Here is a 20,344-nt window from a genome sequence, read left to right on the forward strand (position 1 = left end):
AGTCAGTGGGCACTTCTGTAAACCTAACACATATTGCTTGTTCTTTAATCCTTTATGATTATAAAATATTTCCAGCCTGTGGAAAAGGTAATGGAAAAAGGTGAGAAGTGAAAACAAAGAAACTTTGAATTGTGATTTTTGTGTGCACCCCTAAGTTAAAGAATTAGGCTTGATTTACTGAAGTTATCCTGAATGAGGTAAAGCTAATACCAAGGAAAACCCTATTTGACATTATATTCTTCAAAGAAAAAAGGAAATCTCTTGTTTCATAGGATGCTGGCCGTTTGCTGTACATTGGCCAAAACGAATGGACACATGTAAATTGCGCTTTGTGGTCAGCAGAAGTGTTTGAAGATGATGATGGATCACTGAAGAATGTGCATATGGCTGTGATCAGGGGCAAGCAGCTGGTAAGAACCTGTGGGTGAATGTTATGGAAGAGACTCCCTCTCAGTTTCCAGATGTTCTTTCTGGGGCTAAACGCTGCCTCGCTGGTGTTTCTCATAGCTCCTTCAGAATGGTTAGCCAGCGGCAAATATTGGTGTACCCTGTAGGCAGATTGCTAGTCTGACCCTTGGAGGATGGGTACAAAAGAAATAGAAAACAAAGTCTTATCCAGTTGGGGAGATAATTCAGATGCCCAAGAAAGGTATTAATTTATTAAGTGATTTAGACAAAATGACCTCAGAGGTTCCAGTTGAATCAGCGCTCTGAGGCTCCATAGGATGAACCCACAAAATACACACACGAAGATGTGGAAGGTGATTGGTAGCAGCTTAGAGTAATCAGAAAAGGCTGTGGAGGAGTAAAATTTTTAAAGCTATATTTTGATGGGGGGAGAAAATGAAGGATTATCAGGAAGAAACAAAAAATAGCACATGCGTAAGAAACATAAGTAAAATGTGCGGAGAGCACAAATAAAAAGTCTTCCCTGGAGAGGAGCCCAGACTGTGACTGTGACAGAATGAGGTAGTAACATATAGCCTAGTTGAAGGAAATCTTTGAATCACATAAATTCATCAGTTAGGCCTAGTAATTAAGAACTGTTACGTCTCTGACTAGTATAATCTTACCAGAACTGAGTTCTTTCGGATATAACAGCTTTCTACCAAAATGATGTTTTTAACATCGATCTTAAAAGTTTCATCTTCTCTAAATCAATTGTGCATCCTAGAAAAAACTGTTTTGATTCAAGTTCTAAATCAAATTGTAATATTTAAATTTAATAATCATAGGCCGCATGGGCCATAGGAAAGAAAGGATTTGTAGAGGAGGTTTTATGGCTCATATCACTTCTCTGTAATTCAGCAGATTAGCAATAGCGAAATGAATTGTGGGAAACCCGGAATGGGGTGACTCTCTAGGGGAGATGGAAAATGGCTAAAACTTCTGAAAGTCTGACTTGGACTCTGTTCTTTCTGGGTTGTTAGAGATGTGAATTCTGCCAAAAGCCAGGAGCCACTGTGGGTTGCTGCCTCACATCCTGCACCAGCAACTATCATTTCATGTGTTCCCGAGCCAAGAACTGTGTGTTTCTGGATGATAAAAAAGTATATTGCCAACGACATCGGGATTTGATCAAAGGCGAGGTGAGACAGCTTTAGCTGCTTCTTGAATTCTCTAGGAAGAGAGGCTGAAAATAGCAAGATGGTAAACTGTATTTCACCATCCTCCTAGGTGTTCCTAGTAGGTGATTCTAGGTATTCCTAGAATCCCCTCCTCTTAGGAGCAATAACAGAGGCACTGCTAGTGAAACAGAAGGGTGATTTTGAGATATGCTCTGCACTTTCCCTCTGAGTCAGTATCATGAGTATGGTGTGCAAAAGGGATAGCCTAATAGCTACCCTGGCTTTTCGTTTAAGGTGGTTCCTGAGAATGGATTTGAAGTTTTTAGAAGAGTGTTTGTGGACTTTGAAGGAATCAGCTTGAGAAGGAAGTTTCTCAATGGCTTAGAACCAGAAAATATCCACATGATGATTGGTATGACATGGGCCTTGGTTGTCGGGGAAGGCTGGCTGTGGCACTGGGGTACTTCCTAGTGTTCAGTTAGAAAGTGGGCCTTCTCATGATTGCCTCTGATCAGTTCTTCTTTTCTTACTCAGGCTCCATGACAATTGACTGCTTAGGGATTCTGAACGATCTCTCTGACTGTGAGGATAAGCTCTTTCCTATTGGATATCAGTAAGTAGCTCTGTAGAGAGAAGACGGCAGCCCCATCCCTTGAGCACCCTGAAGCAGTGAGTAGGTCATTAAATGTAGAGCCATACTTGTTAGCGACTTTTAACTAATTCCTTTTTTTTTTTTTTTTTTTTTTGCTACTTCTCGTAGATTGGGACTAAAGTATCATTTTATGTCAGCTAGATCCAGTTGTAGAAGGAAAGTATTGTTGACATAATTTCAGAATCATTTCCAAATAAAACCTAGGTAGAAAACACCAGGCCAGTCTCTGAAGGTTCCACTAAATTCTGTTCACTTCAGTTCAGAAGTCCAGTTTGTTGTCAGGGATCAAACACCTCATGCCTCTGTCCTCTTTTTACATTTTATAGGTCCTTCTAAAAATAACCCCTACAATAACAATCAAATAGTCCAGTAAGAATTTGTAATCTTTCCCACATGAAGCAAATTGTTTAAACTTCTAGCAAACTGACGATATAAATTTAAAATTCGCTTCCTCTCTCTTCCCCTTTGGAGTCTCCCTTTTGTTCTATATACTCTGATTTATTCTGCATTTCAATTGTGAAAACACAGTCTCTACTCCACATTTAGCTGGCAGCTCTTAAAGAGCTAGGCTCCGTCAGCATCCAGCAGACTTGAAGCAGTTCCATTTCTCTTGTCTCGTGGGGCTTTTCTCCCAAAGGAAATATGCCAGGTTTGTTCTTTCCTCACTTTGTACACATGGTGGGGCAGTTATCCCTTCCTGAAGGCCAATAACTATTTCTTATAGTATCAATAGTTAGTTGTTTTTTTTTCTTTGCATTTTAGGCTGTTTTACTAATTTTGTCCCCTGCTTACAACACAATAAAAAAGGATTTGATGCTGTTTTCTGAGAGGCCAGGAAAAACCAAGGACTTCAAAAAACTTGGAAGACCCTAACCAGGAGACCCTCTAATAAGAATCCATGAAATAAAGCTAAATTTTATAAATCAAGGAGGCCAGGGAACCTAGGCTGAGAAGAGGTTTTGACAAATGTCAGTCTCTGCTTCTGTCCTCGCACTCACGGTGATCGTTACCATCTGCGTGCAGGTGTTCTCGGGTGTACTGGAGCACCACGGATGCTCGCAAACGCTGCGTGTACACGTGCAAGATAGTGGAATGCCGTCCTCCGGTTGTAGAGCCAGATATCAACAGCACTGTTGAACATGATGAAAACAGGACCATTGCTCACAGTCCAACATCTTTTGCAGGTTAGTCTTTAATCAAGATGGGACTTGAATTCGATTTGGGGGAATATTGTGATTGACGGGTGGGAAAAAGGCATTGCTTTGGGAGGTCACATTTGCTTCTGTTTTGGTACTTACCTGACAGCTGGCTTTTTCTTGGTTCATTTGTTTGATATCTTAATTAAACTTTTTTAGTAAGAGTTTTTATTTCCTGCCACAGAAATTTCACCTAAAGAAAGTCAAAACACAGCTGAAATTGTAAGTCCTCCATCACCAGATCGACCTCCTCATTCACAAACCTCTGGTTCCTGTTTCTATCACGTCATCTCAAAGGTCCCTAGGATTCGAACACCCAGCTATTCTCCAACACAGAGATCCCCTGGCTGTCGGCCACTGCCTTCTGCAGGTAAAAGACTTCACTGACCTACCCGACCCAAGGAGGTCAGCTCAAAGATTAGTTTGTAATGCTGTCAGGCACCTTTATCGTGGTGACTTCTGCCAATGGAAAATGTTGATTTTCCGTTAGCTGTAAACATATCTAGCCAAGTCATTGAAACCAGTGGTATAGCACATGTGTCCGATCTGTAATGGACTTTATTACTTTCTGTCTCGTTTAGGAAGCCCTACCCCAACCACTCATGAGATAGTCACAGTGGGTGACCCTTTACTCTCCTCTGGACTTCGAAGCATTGGCTCCAGGCGTCACAGTACTTCTTCCCTGTCACCCCAGCGGTCTAAACTCCGGATAATGTCTCCAATGAGAACTGGGAGCGCTTACTCCAGGAACAGTGTTTCCTCAGTCGCCACCATAGGGACCACTGCAGATCTCGAGTCAAGTGCCAAAGCGGTTGATCATGTCTTAGGGCCACTGAATTCTAACACTAATTTAGGGCAGAACACTCCCACCTCTTCACATCTGCAAAGGACGGTAGTTACTATGGGCACTAAAACCAGTCACTTCGATGGCTCTTCGTCTTCAGAAATGAAGCACTCCAGTGCTTCAGACTCAACATCCAAGAGCTCCTCTTCGAAGGGAGAGAAGACCAAAATGCCGAGTTCCAAGAACTCAGAGGGATCGGCACATAATGTGGCTTACCCTGGCCTTCCGAAACTGGCCCCACAGGTTCATAATGCAACAGCTGGAGAATTAAATGTTAGTAAAACGGGCACTTTTGCTGAACTGTCTTCAGTGCCATTTTCTTCTAAAGAGGCCCTCCCGTTCCCGCCACTCCATCTGAGAGGGCAGAGGAATGATCGAGACCAACAGACAGATTCCAACCAGTCAGCAAACTCCCCTCCCGATGAAGATACTGAAGTCAAAACCTTGAAGCTATCTGGAGTGAGCAACAGATCGTCCATCATCAACGAACACGTGGGATCCAGCTCCAGAGACAGGAGACAGAAAGGGAAAAAATCTTGTAAAGAAATGTTCAAAGAAAAGCATTCCAGTAAATCTTTTTTGGAACCTGGTCAGGTGGCAACTGGTGAGGAAGGAAACCTGAAGCCAGAGTTTGTTGATGAAGTTTTGCCTCCTGAGTTCATGGGGCAACGACCATGTAATAATGTTTCCTCTGATAAGATTGGGGACAAAGTCCATTCTATTCCAGGAGTCCCCAAAGCTCCATCCATGCAAGTAGAAGGGTCTGCCAAGGAATTACAGACACCCCGGAAACGCACTGTCAAAGTAACACTGACACCTCTAAAAATGGAGGGTGAGAGTCAGTCCAAGAATACCCTAAAAGAAAGTAGTCCTCTTTCCCCTTTGCAGATAGAGTCAGTATCTCCAACAGAACCAATTTCCACTTCCGAAGGTCCAGGAGATGGTCCAGTCGCCCAAGCAAGCCCGAATAATACCTCATCCCAGGATTCTCAAAGTAATAACTATCAGAATCTTCCAGTACAGGACAGAAACCTAATGCTTCCAGATGGCCCCAAACCTCAGGAGGATGGCTCTTTCAAGAGGAGATATCCCCGTCGCAGTGCCCGGGCACGTTCTAACATGTTCTTTGGGCTCACCCCGCTCTATGGAGTAAGGTCCTATGGCGAAGAAGACATTCCGTTTTACAGCAGCTCAACTGGGAAGAAGCGAGGCAAGAGATCCGCTGAAGGACAGGTGGACGGGGCTGATGACTTGAGCACTTCCGACGAAGACGATTTATACTATTACAATTTCACTAGGACAGTGATTTCTTCAGGTGGAGAGGAACGGCTGACATCCCATAATTTATTTCGGGAGGAGGAGCAATGTGATCTCCCCAAAATCTCACAGTTGGATGGTGTTGACGATGGGACAGAGAGTGATACTAGCGTCACAGCCACAACGAGGAAAGGCAGCCAGATCCCAAAAAGAAACAGTAAAGAAAACGGAACAGAGAACTTGAAGATGGATCGGCCTGAAGACACTGGTGAGAAAGAGCACGTCATTAAGAGCTCTGTGGGCCACAAAAATGAGCCAAAGATGGATAACTGCCACGCTGTGAGCAGAGTGAAAACACAGGGACAGGATTCCTTGGAAGCTCAGCTCAGCTCATTGGAGTCAAGCCGCAGGGTCCACACAAGCACCCCCTCAGACAAAAACTTACTGGACACCTATAATACTGAGCTCCTGAAATCGGATTCAGACAACAACAACAGTGACGACTGTGGGAACATCCTGCCCTCAGACATTATGGACTTTGTACTGAAGAATACTCCGTCCATGCAGGCTTTGGGTGAGAGCCCAGAGTCCTCTTCGTCGGAACTCCTGAATCTTGGTGAAGGTTTGGGTCTTGATAGTAATCGTGAAAAAGACATGGGTCTTTTCGAAGTGTTTTCTCAGCAGTTGCCGACGACGGAAGCCGTGGACAGCAGTGTCTCTTCCTCCATCTCAGCAGAGGAGCAGTTCGAGTTGCCACTAGAGCTGCCGTCAGACCTCTCTGTCCTGACCACCCGGAGTCCCACTGTCCCGAGCCAGAACCCCAGTAGGCTAGCTGTAATCTCAGACTCAGGAGAGAAGAGAGGAGCCATCCCAGAAAAATCTGTGGCCTCCTCTGAAGGTGACTCCTCCCTGCTGAGTCCAGGAGTAGATCCCAGCCCTGAAGGCCACATGACTCCTGACCACTTTATCCAAGGTCACATGGATGCAGACCACATCTCCAGCCCTCCTTGTGGTTCGGTGGAGCAAGGTCATGGCAACAATCAGGATTTAACTAGAAATAGTAGCACCCCTGGCCTTCAGGTACCTGTTTCCCCTACCGTTCCTATCCAGAACCAGAAATACGTGCCCAACTCTACCGATAGCCCTGGCCCGTCTCAGATTTCTAATGCCGCTGTCCAGACCACTCCGCCCCACCTGAAACCAGCCACCGAGAAACTCATTGTCGTTAACCAGAACATGCAGCCACTTTATGTTCTCCAGACTCTTCCGAATGGAGTGACCCAAAAAATCCAGCTGACCTCTTCTGTTAGTTCTGCACCCAGTGTGATGGAGACAAACACGTCAGTATTGGGGCCCATGGGAAGTGGTCTCACCCTAACCACAGGACTCAGTCCAAGCCTGCCGACTTCCCAGTCTTTATTCCCTCCTGCTAGCAAAGGATTGCTCCCCATGCCTCATCACCAGCACTTACATTCCTTCCCTGCAGCTACTCAGAGTAGCTTCCCACCAAACATCAGCAGTCCTCCTTCAGGCCTACTTATCGGGGTCCAGCCTCCTCCAGATCCCCAGCTTTTGGTCTCAGAAGCCAGCCAGAGGACAGATCTCAGTACCACAGTAGCCACTCCATCCTCTGGACTCAAGAAGAGACCCATATCTCGCCTGCAGACCCGAAAGAATAAAAAACTCGCTCCCTCTAGTACCCCTTCAAACATCGCCCCTTCCGACGTGGTTTCCAACATGACATTGATTAACTTCACACCCTCCCAGCTTCCAAATCATCCCAATCTGTTAGACTTGGGGTCACTTAATACTTCATCTCACCGAACTGTCCCCAACATCATAAAAAGGTCTAAGTCCGGCATCATGTATTTTGAACAGGCGCCCCTGTTACCGCAGAGTGTGGGAGGAACTGCTGCCCCGGCGGCGGGTGCAGCCACCATGAGCCAGGATACCGGCCACCTCACGTCAGGGCCTGTGTCTGGCTTGGCCTCCGGTTCCTCCGTCTTGAACGTTGTATCCATGCAAACTACAACCGCCCCTACAAGTAGCGCGTCCGTTCCAGGGCATGTCGCGTTAACCAACCCGAGGTTGCTTGGTAGCCCGGATATTGGCTCCATAAGCAATCTTTTAATCAAAGCCAGCCAGCAGAGCCTGGGGATTCAAGACCAGCCTGTGGCTTTACCGCCAAGTTCAGGAATGTTTCCACAACTGGGGACGTCACAGACTCCCACTACTGCTGCAATGACGGCAGCATCTAGCATCTGTGTGCTCCCCTCGACTCAGACTGTGGGCATAACGGCTGCTTCACCTTCAGGGGAAGCAGAAGAACACTATCAGCTCCAGCATGTGAACCAGCTCCTCGCCAGCAAAACCGGGATTCTCTCTTCCCAGCGGGATCTTGATTCTGCTCCAGGGACCCAGGGCTCCAACTTTACCCAGACGGTAGATGCTCCTAATAGCATGGGGCTGGAGCAGAATAAGGCTTTATCCTCAGCTATGCAAGCCAGCTCCACCTCTCCTGGGGGCTCTCCGTCCTCTGGACAGCAGTCAGCAAGTTCCTCAGTGCCGGGGCCCATGAAACCCAAACCAAAAATCAAACGGATTCAGCTGCCCTTGGACAAAGGGAGTGGCAAGAAGCACAAAGTCTCCCACTTGCGGACCAGTTCTTCTGAAGCACACATTCCAGACCAAGAAGCCAGCACGACACCCCTGACCTCAGTCACAGGGTGAGAGATGCAGACCTTGGCTCTGCTGGGTCTGAGGGGTTTCATGCTCTGGAGTAGAGGCTGTTGAAGTGGTCTTCTGGGAGGGACACACCTTGGCCCACGTTACATTACTTGGGTTTTCTGGGCTTTGATTTGATTTTTTTTTTTTTTCCCCCTCATTGTGCTGATTTATGGAGTAAAATTTAGTTCCATCCGTTGGCAGTTGGTCCCTTGGATAGAACCACATCTTTTTTTTTTGGTATGCGGGCCTCTCACTCTCGTGGCCTCTCCTCTTGCAGAGCACAGGCTCCGGAAGCGCAGGCTCGGCAGCCATGGCTCACGGGCCCAGCCGCTCCGCGGCATGTGGGATCCTCCCGGACCGGGGCACGAACCCGCGTCCCCTGCATCAGCAGGCGGACTCTCAACCACTGCGCCACCAGGGAAGCCCAGGACTATGTCTTTCATTGCTCTTTGCTCTGACTTAGAACAGTGCTGCTGTTTGCGCCTGTTTCTTTTTCGCTGAGGCTTAGTTAGGATACTAAGGGATGATTATTCCTGTCTGGAGGGCAAAACCACCTGTTGTAGATCTCATGGTGTCCTTTTCTGAAACATTTTCATTAAAATATACGTAAAGTACACAAAGTGAATTTTTATCTAGGTATGCATCCATGTAGCTGCCATTCAGATCATAACATAAAAGATTTCTGGTCTTCCAGAAGGCTCCTGGTGCCCTCTCTTAGTCAGTACCCCCCAAGGTAACCACTGTCTAACCCGTATCACCACAGGTTACTTTTCTCAGCCCATAAATTTTATCAGAACCTGTTAGATTCTTCTTTAGACTGACCCCCTTGTTGGGTACATATTTACTGTTGTTTTTCTTGAAAAAATACAAATGATTCTGTTCCAGGGCTCCAGGAGCAGAGGCTGAGCAGCAGGATATAGCTAACGTGGAGCAGTCGCCACAGAAAGAGTGTGGGCAGCCTGCAGGGTAAGTGTAAGACTTAGTTCCCTGAAGTGAAGCACTCAGTTCTGTCCACCTCATTTAGAAAATAGTCCTTCCTGATTTGTGTTTTTTTTTTTTTTTTTGGCCAAAGTTTTTTTAATGGAATTAATACATGCTTGTAAAGAAAAAAACAAAACAAAACACAGAATTATTTAAATAATGGGTAACGGTTCCATGTTCTTCCTGCCTACCCTGTTCCCAATTTATTGCCTAGAGGTAATTGTTACTTGTAATTTGTTTTCATTCATACCAACATTTCTATGCCTACAGATATGCATGGTGTACATTTGAATCTGTATATACCTTTTTTTTTTTTTTTGCGGTACGCGGGCCTCTCACTGTTGTGGCCTCTCACGTTGGGGAGCGCAGGCTCAGCGGCCGTGGCTCAAAGGCCCAGCCGCTCCGCGGCATGTGGGGTCCTCCCGGACCGGGGCATGAACCCGCGTCCCCTGCATCGGCAGGCAGACTCCCAACCACTGCGCCACCAGGGAAGCCCCCGTATATACCTTTTACATAAAATAAATAATGCCGTACATACTGTTCTATACTTGTTTTTTTTCAGCTATTGTATCGTGCACATATCTCTGTGCCACTTCATTTTTTAATGGCTGCCTCCAGTTCTGTTGTGTAGACCTACAGTAATTTATTTAACTAGTTCCCTCTTGATCTGCATCTGAATTGTTTGCAGGATTTATTTAATTATAAAAGGTGAAAATAGGTATGATTTACTGGTGCATCATGCAGGCTGCTTTTTTTTTTTTTTTTTTTTTGGTGGTACGCGAGCCTCTCACTGCTGTGGCCTCTCCCGTTGCGGGAGCACAGGCTCCGGACGCGCAGGCTCAGCGGCCATGGCTCACGGGCCCAGCCGCTCCGCAGCATGTGGGATCTTCCCGGACCAGGGCACGAACCCGCCTCCCCTGCATCAGCAGGCGGATTCTCAACCACTGCGCCACCAGGGAAGCCCAGCTTTTGTTTTTAATTAAACCAGCTAATTCACTTAAGGAACTCCGGAACTGCTTCTAACAAGCGTCATTTTATTTTTTTCTAACAGTTAAGGGTATGAGAAGAATTTTAAGGACACAGTCTACAACTCCAAAAGCAGAAAATTCATGTCAAATGTTTGGGAGAGAATCTCACAAAAGATAGTTGATGTTATGTATCTTACAGTAGTGTGGTGGTGTGTTCATTCAACAGGTTGTTCACAAAGCATGCTGTGGTTCATGTCTAGTGGTTGTTTTGTATAACTGATACAGCTGTATGGTAGATTGTGGACAGTTTTTATCTTTGAATTGAAGAACTAGCTGGTGTTACATCTCACATTTGGTTTTCTTTTCATGTAGGCAAGTGGCTGTTCTTCCTGAGATTCAGACAACACAGAATCCAGCAGATGAACAAGAAAATTCAGGTATGTGGGTGGGTAACGGGTTAGAATCAGAATTTCCAAGCCAGAAGTACTGTAAAAGTCACCTTCTCTACCTACTGATTTTCTAGATTAAAAAAAAAAAAAAAAAAAAGTCAAAGTGCTAAAGATGTTAAGTGATTGGCCAAAGGACACGAAACTAAAACCTATAAATACTCTTCTGCTCTGTTTGCTGTAACAGCAGTGTGACTGAAATAGCTCACAATAAGCTGTCTTCATCCTTTAGTTGTCACTAGTGAAGACCAAGAACCATTTTTATTATATAATATAGCCAGATGTAGGTTATGGCTCCAGATACATCTCCATAGCACTTCTTTCCTGATGCATTTCATCAGTAAACAACTAGTCGCTTCAAGACTAGAGAACTCTGGATATAAGACTCTGTCCTTTTCCGTTGAGGGGATTCCCAGAAGAAAACCAGGCAGAGAAAATGCTTAGCCATACGATTTGGGATGCAGTCACATTCTGCTGATTTGCTGATTCCTGCAGAGGATTGATACGTCTCTGTAAGAAGGCAGTGTGTGGGGTGGTGGCTGAGAGTACAGACTCTGCAGTCAGCTAGGTTGAAATCCCAGCTTTACCACTTACTAGCTCTATGAACATGGGCTGCTCAACCTCTCTCTGCCTCCGTTTTCTCACCTTTAAAATTTAGATCATTTCTCACCTACCTCATTGGATTGTTGTGAGGTTTATCTGAGTTAATACAGGAAGTTCCTAGAAGAGTGCCTCATAGGTAGCGTTTCATACATGTTAACCATCGTTATTTTTTAGCTTTGACTCTGTTGAGGGCAATTACTTATTGAAAAACTGTCAGATTGTCATACCAGAAACTACCAGAGAGACAGCATAACTTCACATTAAAAAAAAAAAAAAATTCTAGTTTTGGTCACTTCCTAGCTCTAACCTCAGGCAAGCTGCTCCACCTCTTTGCACCTCAGGTTTGTTACCTGTAAACGGGAGTAAATAAAACCAGCTGTGTGATGCTGTTAGGCCTGGAGACAAAACGCGCATAAAGTCCTCAGTAAGTGTTTGCTGTGGCATCCACTGTGGCCCCTGTCTGTTTTCTCCCTCACAGAACCTAAGACAGCGGAAGAAGAAGAAAGTAATTTCAGCTCTCCACTGATGCTTTGGCTCCAGCAAGAACAGAAGCGGAAGGAAAGCATTGCTGAGAAAAAGCCCAAAAAAGGACTTGTTTTTGAAATTTCAAGTGACGATGGCTTTCAGATCTGTGCGGAAAGTATCGAAGGTGAGTGGATTAAATTAGGTCAGCCCAACAGCGCAGGCTCTGCTCAGCTAGGGCTGCAGTAGTACCATTTATGTGAGCAGCTGCATATGAGATAGATTGAAATGGAGACACTAGGAGGCAAGAGGCCACTAGTGAGAGTATTATTGCAATAGAGATGTCAGGTAATAAAGCCCACTTCCAGTAGAAGAAGAAAGGAAAGGAGAGAAGAACAGACACATTCATGATTACTTGGATATAGAGGGTTGAGAGAGAGGACTCAAAGATGCCTCTGAAGATTCCGGCCTGGGTGACTGAAAAAAAAAAACATATGTGAGGAGAACAAAAAAATAACTAGTTTGAGTGTACACATTCTGCATAAGATGTATTTGAGTGTGGAGTGTGGGAAAAATCCAACAGATAGGAAGAGATCGTAGACTCTTAGGTTAGAGCTGGAAGGGATTGTAAAGGTTTTCTAGTTACACCCCTTAATTGTAAGGAACTGAGAGGTTGTGATCTCCTTCCCACAGTCCTGGTTAACCGTTAGTGCTGGTATTGTTTTGGTTAGCAGTAGAGGGAGTAGAGTTAATACCACACATTCAGGTTTGGGACCTGGACTACCCTCAGGGGAAGTGAGTGCTTTGAGGATGCAGGGGTCATTTTCAGAAGGTGGGAACCTCCTCACCACTTCTGTATCCTTTGTAACAGAAAGGAGCACTGTTGGGTGGGGCACCTTCCCAGCTTCTTTCTTATTCACTGAACTGATTTAAACTAAGAAAACAACAAAAAGCTGTTCTAGCAGGGGATCTTTTCACATCATTGGTATTAAGAGATGTTTGACTGAATTATCTTATTTCCTCACAGATGCCTGGAAGTCATTGACAGACAAAGTCCAGGAGGCTCGGTCAAACGCCCGCCTGAAGCAGCTTTCATTTGCAGGTAATGCTGCAGCGGTCATTTTACTCCTGTCTCAGTATCCTCTGGTAACTTGTGGGTCTAAGCTACAGGGTTGATTTCACCAAAAAAAAAAAAAAAAAAATCAACCTTTTTTTTAAAAAAAAAATCATTTTTCACAGCTTTACTGAGATATAAACCTTATACTACACAGTTTACCCATTTAAAGCATACAAATCGATGGCTGTTAGTGTACTCACAGAGTTGTGTAAACCATCACTACTGTGTAATTGCAGAACATTTTCCTCATCCCTAAAAGAAGCCCCATACCCACTAGCAGTCATTGCTCAGCCCTAGCCCCTGGCAGCCACTAGTCTATTCTCTGTCTCTCTGGATGTACCTGTTCTGTACATTTCCTACAGAAATGAATCATATAATACGTGGCCTTTTGTGACTGGCTTGTTTCATTTAACATGATGCTTTCAAGATTTCTCTCTACTGTAACGTTGTCTCAGTACTTCATTCGTTTTTTTCTTTTACAGATGAATATTTTTTATTGTGGTAAAATACACATAACATAAAAGTTACTGTCTTAATTATTCTTTTATTTTTTTTAACATCTTTTTTGGAGTATACTTGCTTTACAATGGTGTGTTAGTTTCTGCTGTATAACAAAGTGAATCAGCTATACATATACATACATCCCCATATCTCATCTTAATTATTTTTAAGTATACAGTTCAGAGGTGTTAAATACATCCACCTTGTTGTGCAGCCATCACCACCATCCATCCCCATAATTTTTCATCTTGTAAAACTGAAACTCTGTATCCATTAAACGATGACTCCCCATTCTCCTCTTCCCCCAGCTTCTGGTAACCACCATTATTCTTTCTGTCTTTGTGATTTGTAACTATTTTAAGTACCTCATATAAGTGGAATCATACAGTGTTTGTCGTCTTGTGACTGGCTTAGTACACTCAGCATAATGTCCTCAAGGTGCATCCTTGCTGTAGCATGTTGCAGAACTTACTTCCTTTTTCAGGCTGAATAATATTCCATTGTATGTATGTATCACATTTACTTTATCAGTTGATCCATCTGTGGGCACTTGGCTTGCTTCCAAATTTTTGTTGTTTTTTTTGAATAATTCTGCTGTGAACATGGGTGTACAGAGATCTCTTTAAGACTTTGCTTTCAATTCTTTTGGATATATACCCAGAAGTGGAATTGCTGGATCATATGGTGATGCTATTTTTAATTTTTTGAGAAACCACCATACTGTTTTCTACAGTGGCTGTACCATTTTACGTTCCTACGAATGGTACACAAGAATTCCGATTTCTCCGTATCCTCACCAGTACTTATTGTTTTCTATGCATATCCCTAATGACTTGAGATGTCGAGCGTCTTTTCATGTGCTTATTGGCCATTTATATATCTTCTTTAGAGAAATGTTTATTCAAAGTCCTTTGTTTATATTTTCATCAGGTAGGTTGTTTTTTTGTTGTTGAGTTTTATAAGTTCTATGTATTCTGGATATTAATCCCTTATCAGACACATGATTTGCAAATATTTGCTGCTATTCTGTGGGCTGCCTCCATTTTTACTCTGGATAGTGTCTTTTTTGCTTTTTGTTTTTTTTAGATTGGTGAGGGAGATATTTTGGGGGCAGGAAAATATGGTTCATAGGTCCTGCTCTGTCCAATGGTGGCAGTCATTGGGTGAACTATAATTAAATTTGTACATGGCCTCTCCCAGGAGTCACTCTGAAATGATTACTGATAATATGTGTAAGATTCTGCTCCTGGAGGAAACCAGCATCCCAAGCTCAGTGTTCTCAGTCTCAATTTGAGTAGCTCAGCCCTTTTTGCCAACGGCACAAAGATTGCTTTCATTTATCCATGTCTTTTGCTGCCACATGGAATGGTGGTTAGAAACCATGAACTCTGGAGACAGAAACTGAGTTCAAGTCCCATTTCTGCCCTTTCGCTATCAGTATTATTTCAGGTGCAAGCTAATTTACTTCTTCAAGGCTTAATGTCCTTAAGTGGGAATATTAATGCAACCTTCAAAATTTGTTGTGAGGTTTAATTAAAATAATGAACCTGGGAATTCCCTGGCGGTCCAGTGGTTAGGACTCTGTTCTTACTGCCGAGGGCCCAGGTTCAGTCCCTTATCGGGGAACTAAGATCCCACAAGCCGTGCGGTGCAGCCAAAAATTAAAAAATAAAGTAATGAACCTGACATGATTTATTTAAGTACCCTAATATGCCAAATTAAGATCATTATCCTGACTGAAGGGATTTGAGATAGAATTCAGAGAAATCACTGAATACTAGCTTTTTTAAATAGTATCGATGCACAAAATTTTTTAATCATCATGAAGTCCAATTTGTTTTTTCTTTTGTTACCTGTGCCTTTGATGTCATATCCGAGAAATCATTGCTAAATTCAGTGTCATGAAGATTTTGTCCTATGTTTTCTTCTAAGAGTTTTATAGTTTTAGGTCTTACGTTTAGGTCCTTGACTCATTTTGAGTTCATTTTTGTGTATGGTATTAGGTAAGGGTCCAAGGGTTCTGTGACATTAAAGCTGAGACCTGGGCTTCCCTGGTGGCGCAGTGGTTAAGAATCCGCCCGCCAATGCAGGGGACATGGGTTGAGCCCTGGTCCGGGAAGATCCCACATGCCGCAGAACAACTAAACCCATGCACCACAACTGCTGAGCCTGCGCTCTAGAGCCCGCGAGCCACAACTACTGAGCCCACGTGCCACAACTACTTAGCCTGTGCACTAGAGCCCACGAGCCACAGGTACTGAAGCCCATGTGCCTAGAGCCCATGCTCCGCAACAAGAGAAGCCACCGCAATGAGAAACCCGTGCACCGCAACGAAGAGTAGCCCCCGCTCACTGCAACTAGAGAAAGCCCGCGCACAGCAACAAAGACCCAACTCAGCCAAAAATAAATACATAAATTTATTTAAAAAAAAAAAAATCTGAGACCTTTCTGTCTCGGGTACCTTCCTGTCTTGTTCACCTTTGTTTTCCCAAGATTCTGTCCGGCACAGTGGAGAGATGGAAAGAATGCGGGAGATATAGTAGGTGCTCAGTAAATACTTGTTGGATGAACAAGTGAATGGCCCACACGAGAATAGATTGTTCCCTGTTGTAGTACTTTATACTACACCTTTATCTGGTTGCTTTCACATTGCAAGGTCTGTGTTCATATCTGCCTCACTCTGCCAAGGGCTCCTTGAGAACAGGGGCCGTGTGTAACTCATCTTTCTTTTCCCATTATTGACACAGTGTCCAATCTCATTGTAAGCCCTCCAGTGAAGGTTGAACACTAGAGTTGAACGCTCAGCCTAAACATTAAAATGAATTTTGTGAAAATACACTTAAGTATGTTTTTTAATGGCTTTTTCTACCTAGGAATCCACAGCAATCTGAAACTCCTAGGAAGGAATTCTTAGGGAAAATCAGTGTTGTATAGAAAAAAAAAAAATGTTTGCCGTTGTCTTATATGACTTCAAGCTCTTATATTGTCGACTTGTGTTTTATACTTTTATAGGTTGAGTTCTAATCGGAACAACGATTGTGATCATAAGAATGTTGCTTATCTGGAGACTTAACTTTCTGCTTGCCACTAAAACCAAATTATATCCCTTAGAGATTCTTGTAAGTGAAGTGGAAATTAGGCACCTGATAATAACTTTCCCCTCTTTTAAAAAATTATACAAGATGTAGAATTCTAAAATTTGGAGAAGCTAATCACCACAATAACAAATTGGTGGACGGGGTCCCACCTCCTAGAAGTAATTGTTAACATTTAAACACGGATATCCTTCCAGCCATAGCATATGGCTCCAGATTACACTGGGGTTACATCTCTATACATATGCTTTATAACACAAACGGTGTGTCTGTTGGAACTGCATGTGTGATCCTAACACAGTTATGCCTATGAAATAGTATCTTGTCCACAATAGATGCCATTATTATTTTGGTATCTATTAATACCAAAAACAATCATTGTAAGTAATACACTATTTATTTAACTTGCTATTTGCTAGTGTTAAAAAGAGGTATGGCAATTACTACTATGTCCCATCCTTTAAGGAAAGAAGCCAATCATTTTATTTTTTTATTATTATTTTTTTAAATATTTATTTATTTATTTGGTTGCGCCGGGTCTTAGTCACAGCACGTGGGCTCCTTAGTTGCAGCAGGCGGGCTCCTTAGTTGTGGCATGCAAACTTTCAGTTGTGGCATGCATGTTGAATCTAGTTTCCTGACCAGGGATTGAACCTGGGTCCCCTGCATTGGGAACACAGAGTCTTAACCACTGCACCACCAGGGAAGTCCTGAAGCCAATCATTTTAGAAAGCCTTTCACCATCTATGCCAGCAGACTTACATAAATGTCTTTTTTTAAGTAAAAAGAAATAAGAAATGCTCATTAATGGAATAAGACTAAGTGAGTAAAACAAAGTGGCTATTGAGTGTATTTCTCCATAAGCTCACTGTAACAGCATGGAAGAGAGTTCTGTGTTAGGGGTTCACTAACATTCCTTATAAATTTTAGTGAGGTGCCTGTGTGCATGTGAGCTTAGTACTCCATTACCTGTAAACAAAAATGGGATCATAGTTAGAGTTATACAGACCAAGGTTCAAATCCTGTCACAGTAGCTATGTGACCTTGGGTGTGAGCCTAGGTTTACTTACCTTGAGATGAAGCTGGCGCTTCCTGCCAGGTGTGGTCATTATGCCATGAAATGAAATAACACATATAGCATTTCTGTGTACATAGAGAACATAGAAAATAGTCCATAGATTGGTGGCATGCTTTATTCACTTAATCTATTATGAGTGTTTCCCATATTGATGGATCTGTATCCGCATCATTTTAATGGCTATCTAATGTTAATTTCTAGCTTGTCTTTAGTATAATTCACCCTTGAGCAGCCTCTGGCAGAGTGATTCCCTAGCTTAGGCATTTCTGTGGTTGTATGTGGCTTCCTATTGGCTGGGCTCCTCACTACCCTGGTGCCTTTGATCCTGCAGGTGTGAACGGTTTGAGGATGCTGGGGATTCTCCACGATGCAGTTGTGTTCCTGATTGAGCAACTGTCTGGTGCCAAGCACTGTAGGAATTACAAATTCCGTTTCCACAAACCAGAGGAGGCCAATGAGCCTCCACTGAACCCTCATGGCTCGGCCAGGGCTGAAGTCCACCTGAGGCAAGTTCTCTTCCTTTCCATAAGCAGTTTGAGGTCTTGATTTTATGATCTAACGATATAATTATTTTCCCACTTAACCTTTGAGATTTCCAGTGTTAACACTGTCCTTCACTGGTTCTATTAAAGTATTTCTCTAAGTATATTTTCATCTTTTGGCTCCAGGAAGTCAGCATTTGACATGTTTAACTTCCTGGCTTCTAAGCACCGGCAGCCTCCTGAATACAACCCCAATGATGAGGAAGAGGAGGAGGTGCAGCTGAAGTCAGCTCGGTAAGTCTGGAGTGGAGAGCGGTCCTAAGAAACGCTCTCTACGAGTGAAATGCCATTTGCGGCAACATGGAAGGACCTAGAGATTATCCTACTAAGTGAAGTGAGTCAGAGAAAGACAAATACCATATCATATCACTTATATGTGGAATCAAAAATATGATACAAATGAACTTGTTTACAAAACAGACTCACAGACACAGAAAACAAACTTTGGTTACCAAAGGGGAAAGGTGATAGGGATAAATTAGGAGTTTGGGATTAGCAGGTACAAACTACTGTATATAAAATAGGTAAACAACAAGGTGCTACTGTATAGCACAGGGAACCATGTTCAATATCCTGTAATAAACCATGAAGGAAAAGAATGTGAAAAACAATATACGTATAGGGCTATCCCTGGTGGCGCAGTGGTTGAGAGTTGGCCTGCCGATGCTGGGGACACGGGTTCGTGCCCCGGTCCGGGAAGAGCCCACATGCTGCGGAGCGGCTGGGCCCGTGAGCCATGGCCACTGGGCCTGTGCGTCCGGAGGCTGTGCTCCGCAAAGAATATACGTATAACTAAATCACATTGCTATACACCAGAAACTAACACAACATTGTAAATCAACTATACTTCAATAAAAAATTTAAAAATAAAATAAAAAAAGAAATACTCTTTGCTTCCCTCTGTTGCAGTTTTGCTTAGATCACAATTTCCCAGATAACATTTAAGAAGACTGAAATAGAGTTTGTGTTGAAGTAACAGTAGCTGGCTGGCAAAGAGAGAGGAATGTGTTTTAGAGGAGAAATTCAAATAACTGTAAGATGTATATTTTATTTTCTTTAACTGTAGTGTACTCTGTCAGCTTTGCATGTACCACCACAGACTTCATATATAACGTACTATATTTTAGGCCTAATTTTATAAGGCATTTGTTATGCTTGGGATTGAACACACAGAATAGTGTAGTCATACGTTCTAGGAACCTTTGATCCAAGACTCAAAACTGATGATTTCCTGAAGAGAATTCATTAATAACGAACCGTCTCTCTTTAGGAGGGCAACTAGTATGGATCTGCCAATGCCCATGCGTTTCCGGCACTTAAAAAAGACTTCTAAGGAGGCAGTTGGTGTCTACAGGTATGGCTAAAATTGTAGAAAGAATTATAGAAAACTAATGAAGTTTTCCAAAATCAAAGTGGATCAAATGCTGGAGTGACCTCCCTCATTCAGTAAGTGAGGTTTTTATCGATATTTCTAATCTAACCTGATGTCCTGGGACCCTGCAGCTCCTTGTGTTGAACGAGGAATGTAACACAGTAAGCTTTAAAGTATTGCTGCTTCTGGTGGGCTTTGGAACGGAGAAATCTTTAATCCTGGGCTGTTTGTTAGAGTGATTAATATACTCAAATCAGGTGGGTCCAGATTCTTTCCAAGTCTCTGTCTCTCCTGGGGAACTAATAGACCAGGAGATTTTATTCATTTATTCATGTATTCACACATTTAACCTTATTTGCAAAATCTGCAGCTGATGTCTTTTCCGTCTTTATGTCCTAGGTCTCCCATCCATGGCCGGGGTCTTTTTTGTAAGAGAAACATCGATGCAGGTGAGATGGTGATTGAGTACGCTGGCAATGTCATCCGTTCCATACAGACTGACAAGCGAGAGAAGTACTATGACAGCAAGGTGAGTTCCACACTTTCATTCCCCAGTTCTTTCGTTATAGAAAGGGGCCATCAACTATAAAGATGATCCCTAGATTGCAGAAGAATTAGTATATTCTAATTAGACTTTTTTTTTTTTTTTTTACATTTTAACATCTCTGAATTTGTAGTGGGCCCAGTCCACTCTCGGGATTAGCACACAAAGATACTCTTTGAAGGTTTGTCTGAATGGATCCCAGGATCACAAGCACACAGTTCTCTTGCCTGTGGAGACATTAAGAAACCTCTAGTCTAGTGCCTGTAATCTAGGAATTTGTCATGGAAGCATCCTGAAAGATGGGAGAAATCCAGAAATTTTACCAGAAGAACCTGTTCATCAGTGGCTAAGGTCACATCAGAAAAAGGTTGGGAAATGTTGTCAAGCCTGC

General features: G+C 43.2%; 1 protein-coding gene across 5 annotated transcripts in view; it reads left to right on the plus strand.

Moving 5' to 3' along the window:
- Positions 1-20,344, plus strand: part of KMT2A (lysine methyltransferase 2A) — a 73,848-nt gene that overhangs the window by 50,655 nt on the left and 2,849 nt on the right. For all 5 annotated transcript variants that reach the window (XM_067751186.1, XM_067751187.1, XM_067751188.1 and 2 more), the window contains 15 exons: positions 273-410; positions 1,431-1,589; positions 1,863-1,980; positions 2,103-2,181; positions 3,244-3,404; positions 3,601-3,786; positions 3,998-8,243; positions 9,130-9,210; positions 10,566-10,630; positions 11,721-11,891; positions 12,732-12,806; positions 17,827-18,005; positions 18,168-18,271; positions 19,308-19,391; positions 19,809-19,938. In XM_067751186.1, coding sequence (XP_067607287.1) covers positions 273-410; positions 1,431-1,589; positions 1,863-1,980; positions 2,103-2,181; positions 3,244-3,404; positions 3,601-3,786; positions 3,998-8,243; positions 9,130-9,210; positions 10,566-10,630; positions 11,721-11,891; positions 12,732-12,806; positions 17,827-18,005; positions 18,168-18,271; positions 19,308-19,391; positions 19,809-19,938 — 5,976 coding nt within the window. The remainder of the gene's footprint in view (positions 1-272; positions 411-1,430; positions 1,590-1,862; positions 1,981-2,102; positions 2,182-3,243; positions 3,405-3,600; positions 3,787-3,997; positions 8,244-9,129; positions 9,211-10,565; positions 10,631-11,720; positions 11,892-12,731; positions 12,807-17,826; positions 18,006-18,167; positions 18,272-19,307; positions 19,392-19,808; positions 19,939-20,344) is intronic.

Source organism: Pseudorca crassidens, chromosome 9 (genome assembly GCF_039906515.1).
Source record: "Pseudorca crassidens isolate mPseCra1 chromosome 9, mPseCra1.hap1, whole genome shotgun sequence".
Classification (NCBI taxonomy): Eukaryota; Metazoa; Chordata; class Mammalia; order Artiodactyla; family Delphinidae; genus Pseudorca; species Pseudorca crassidens.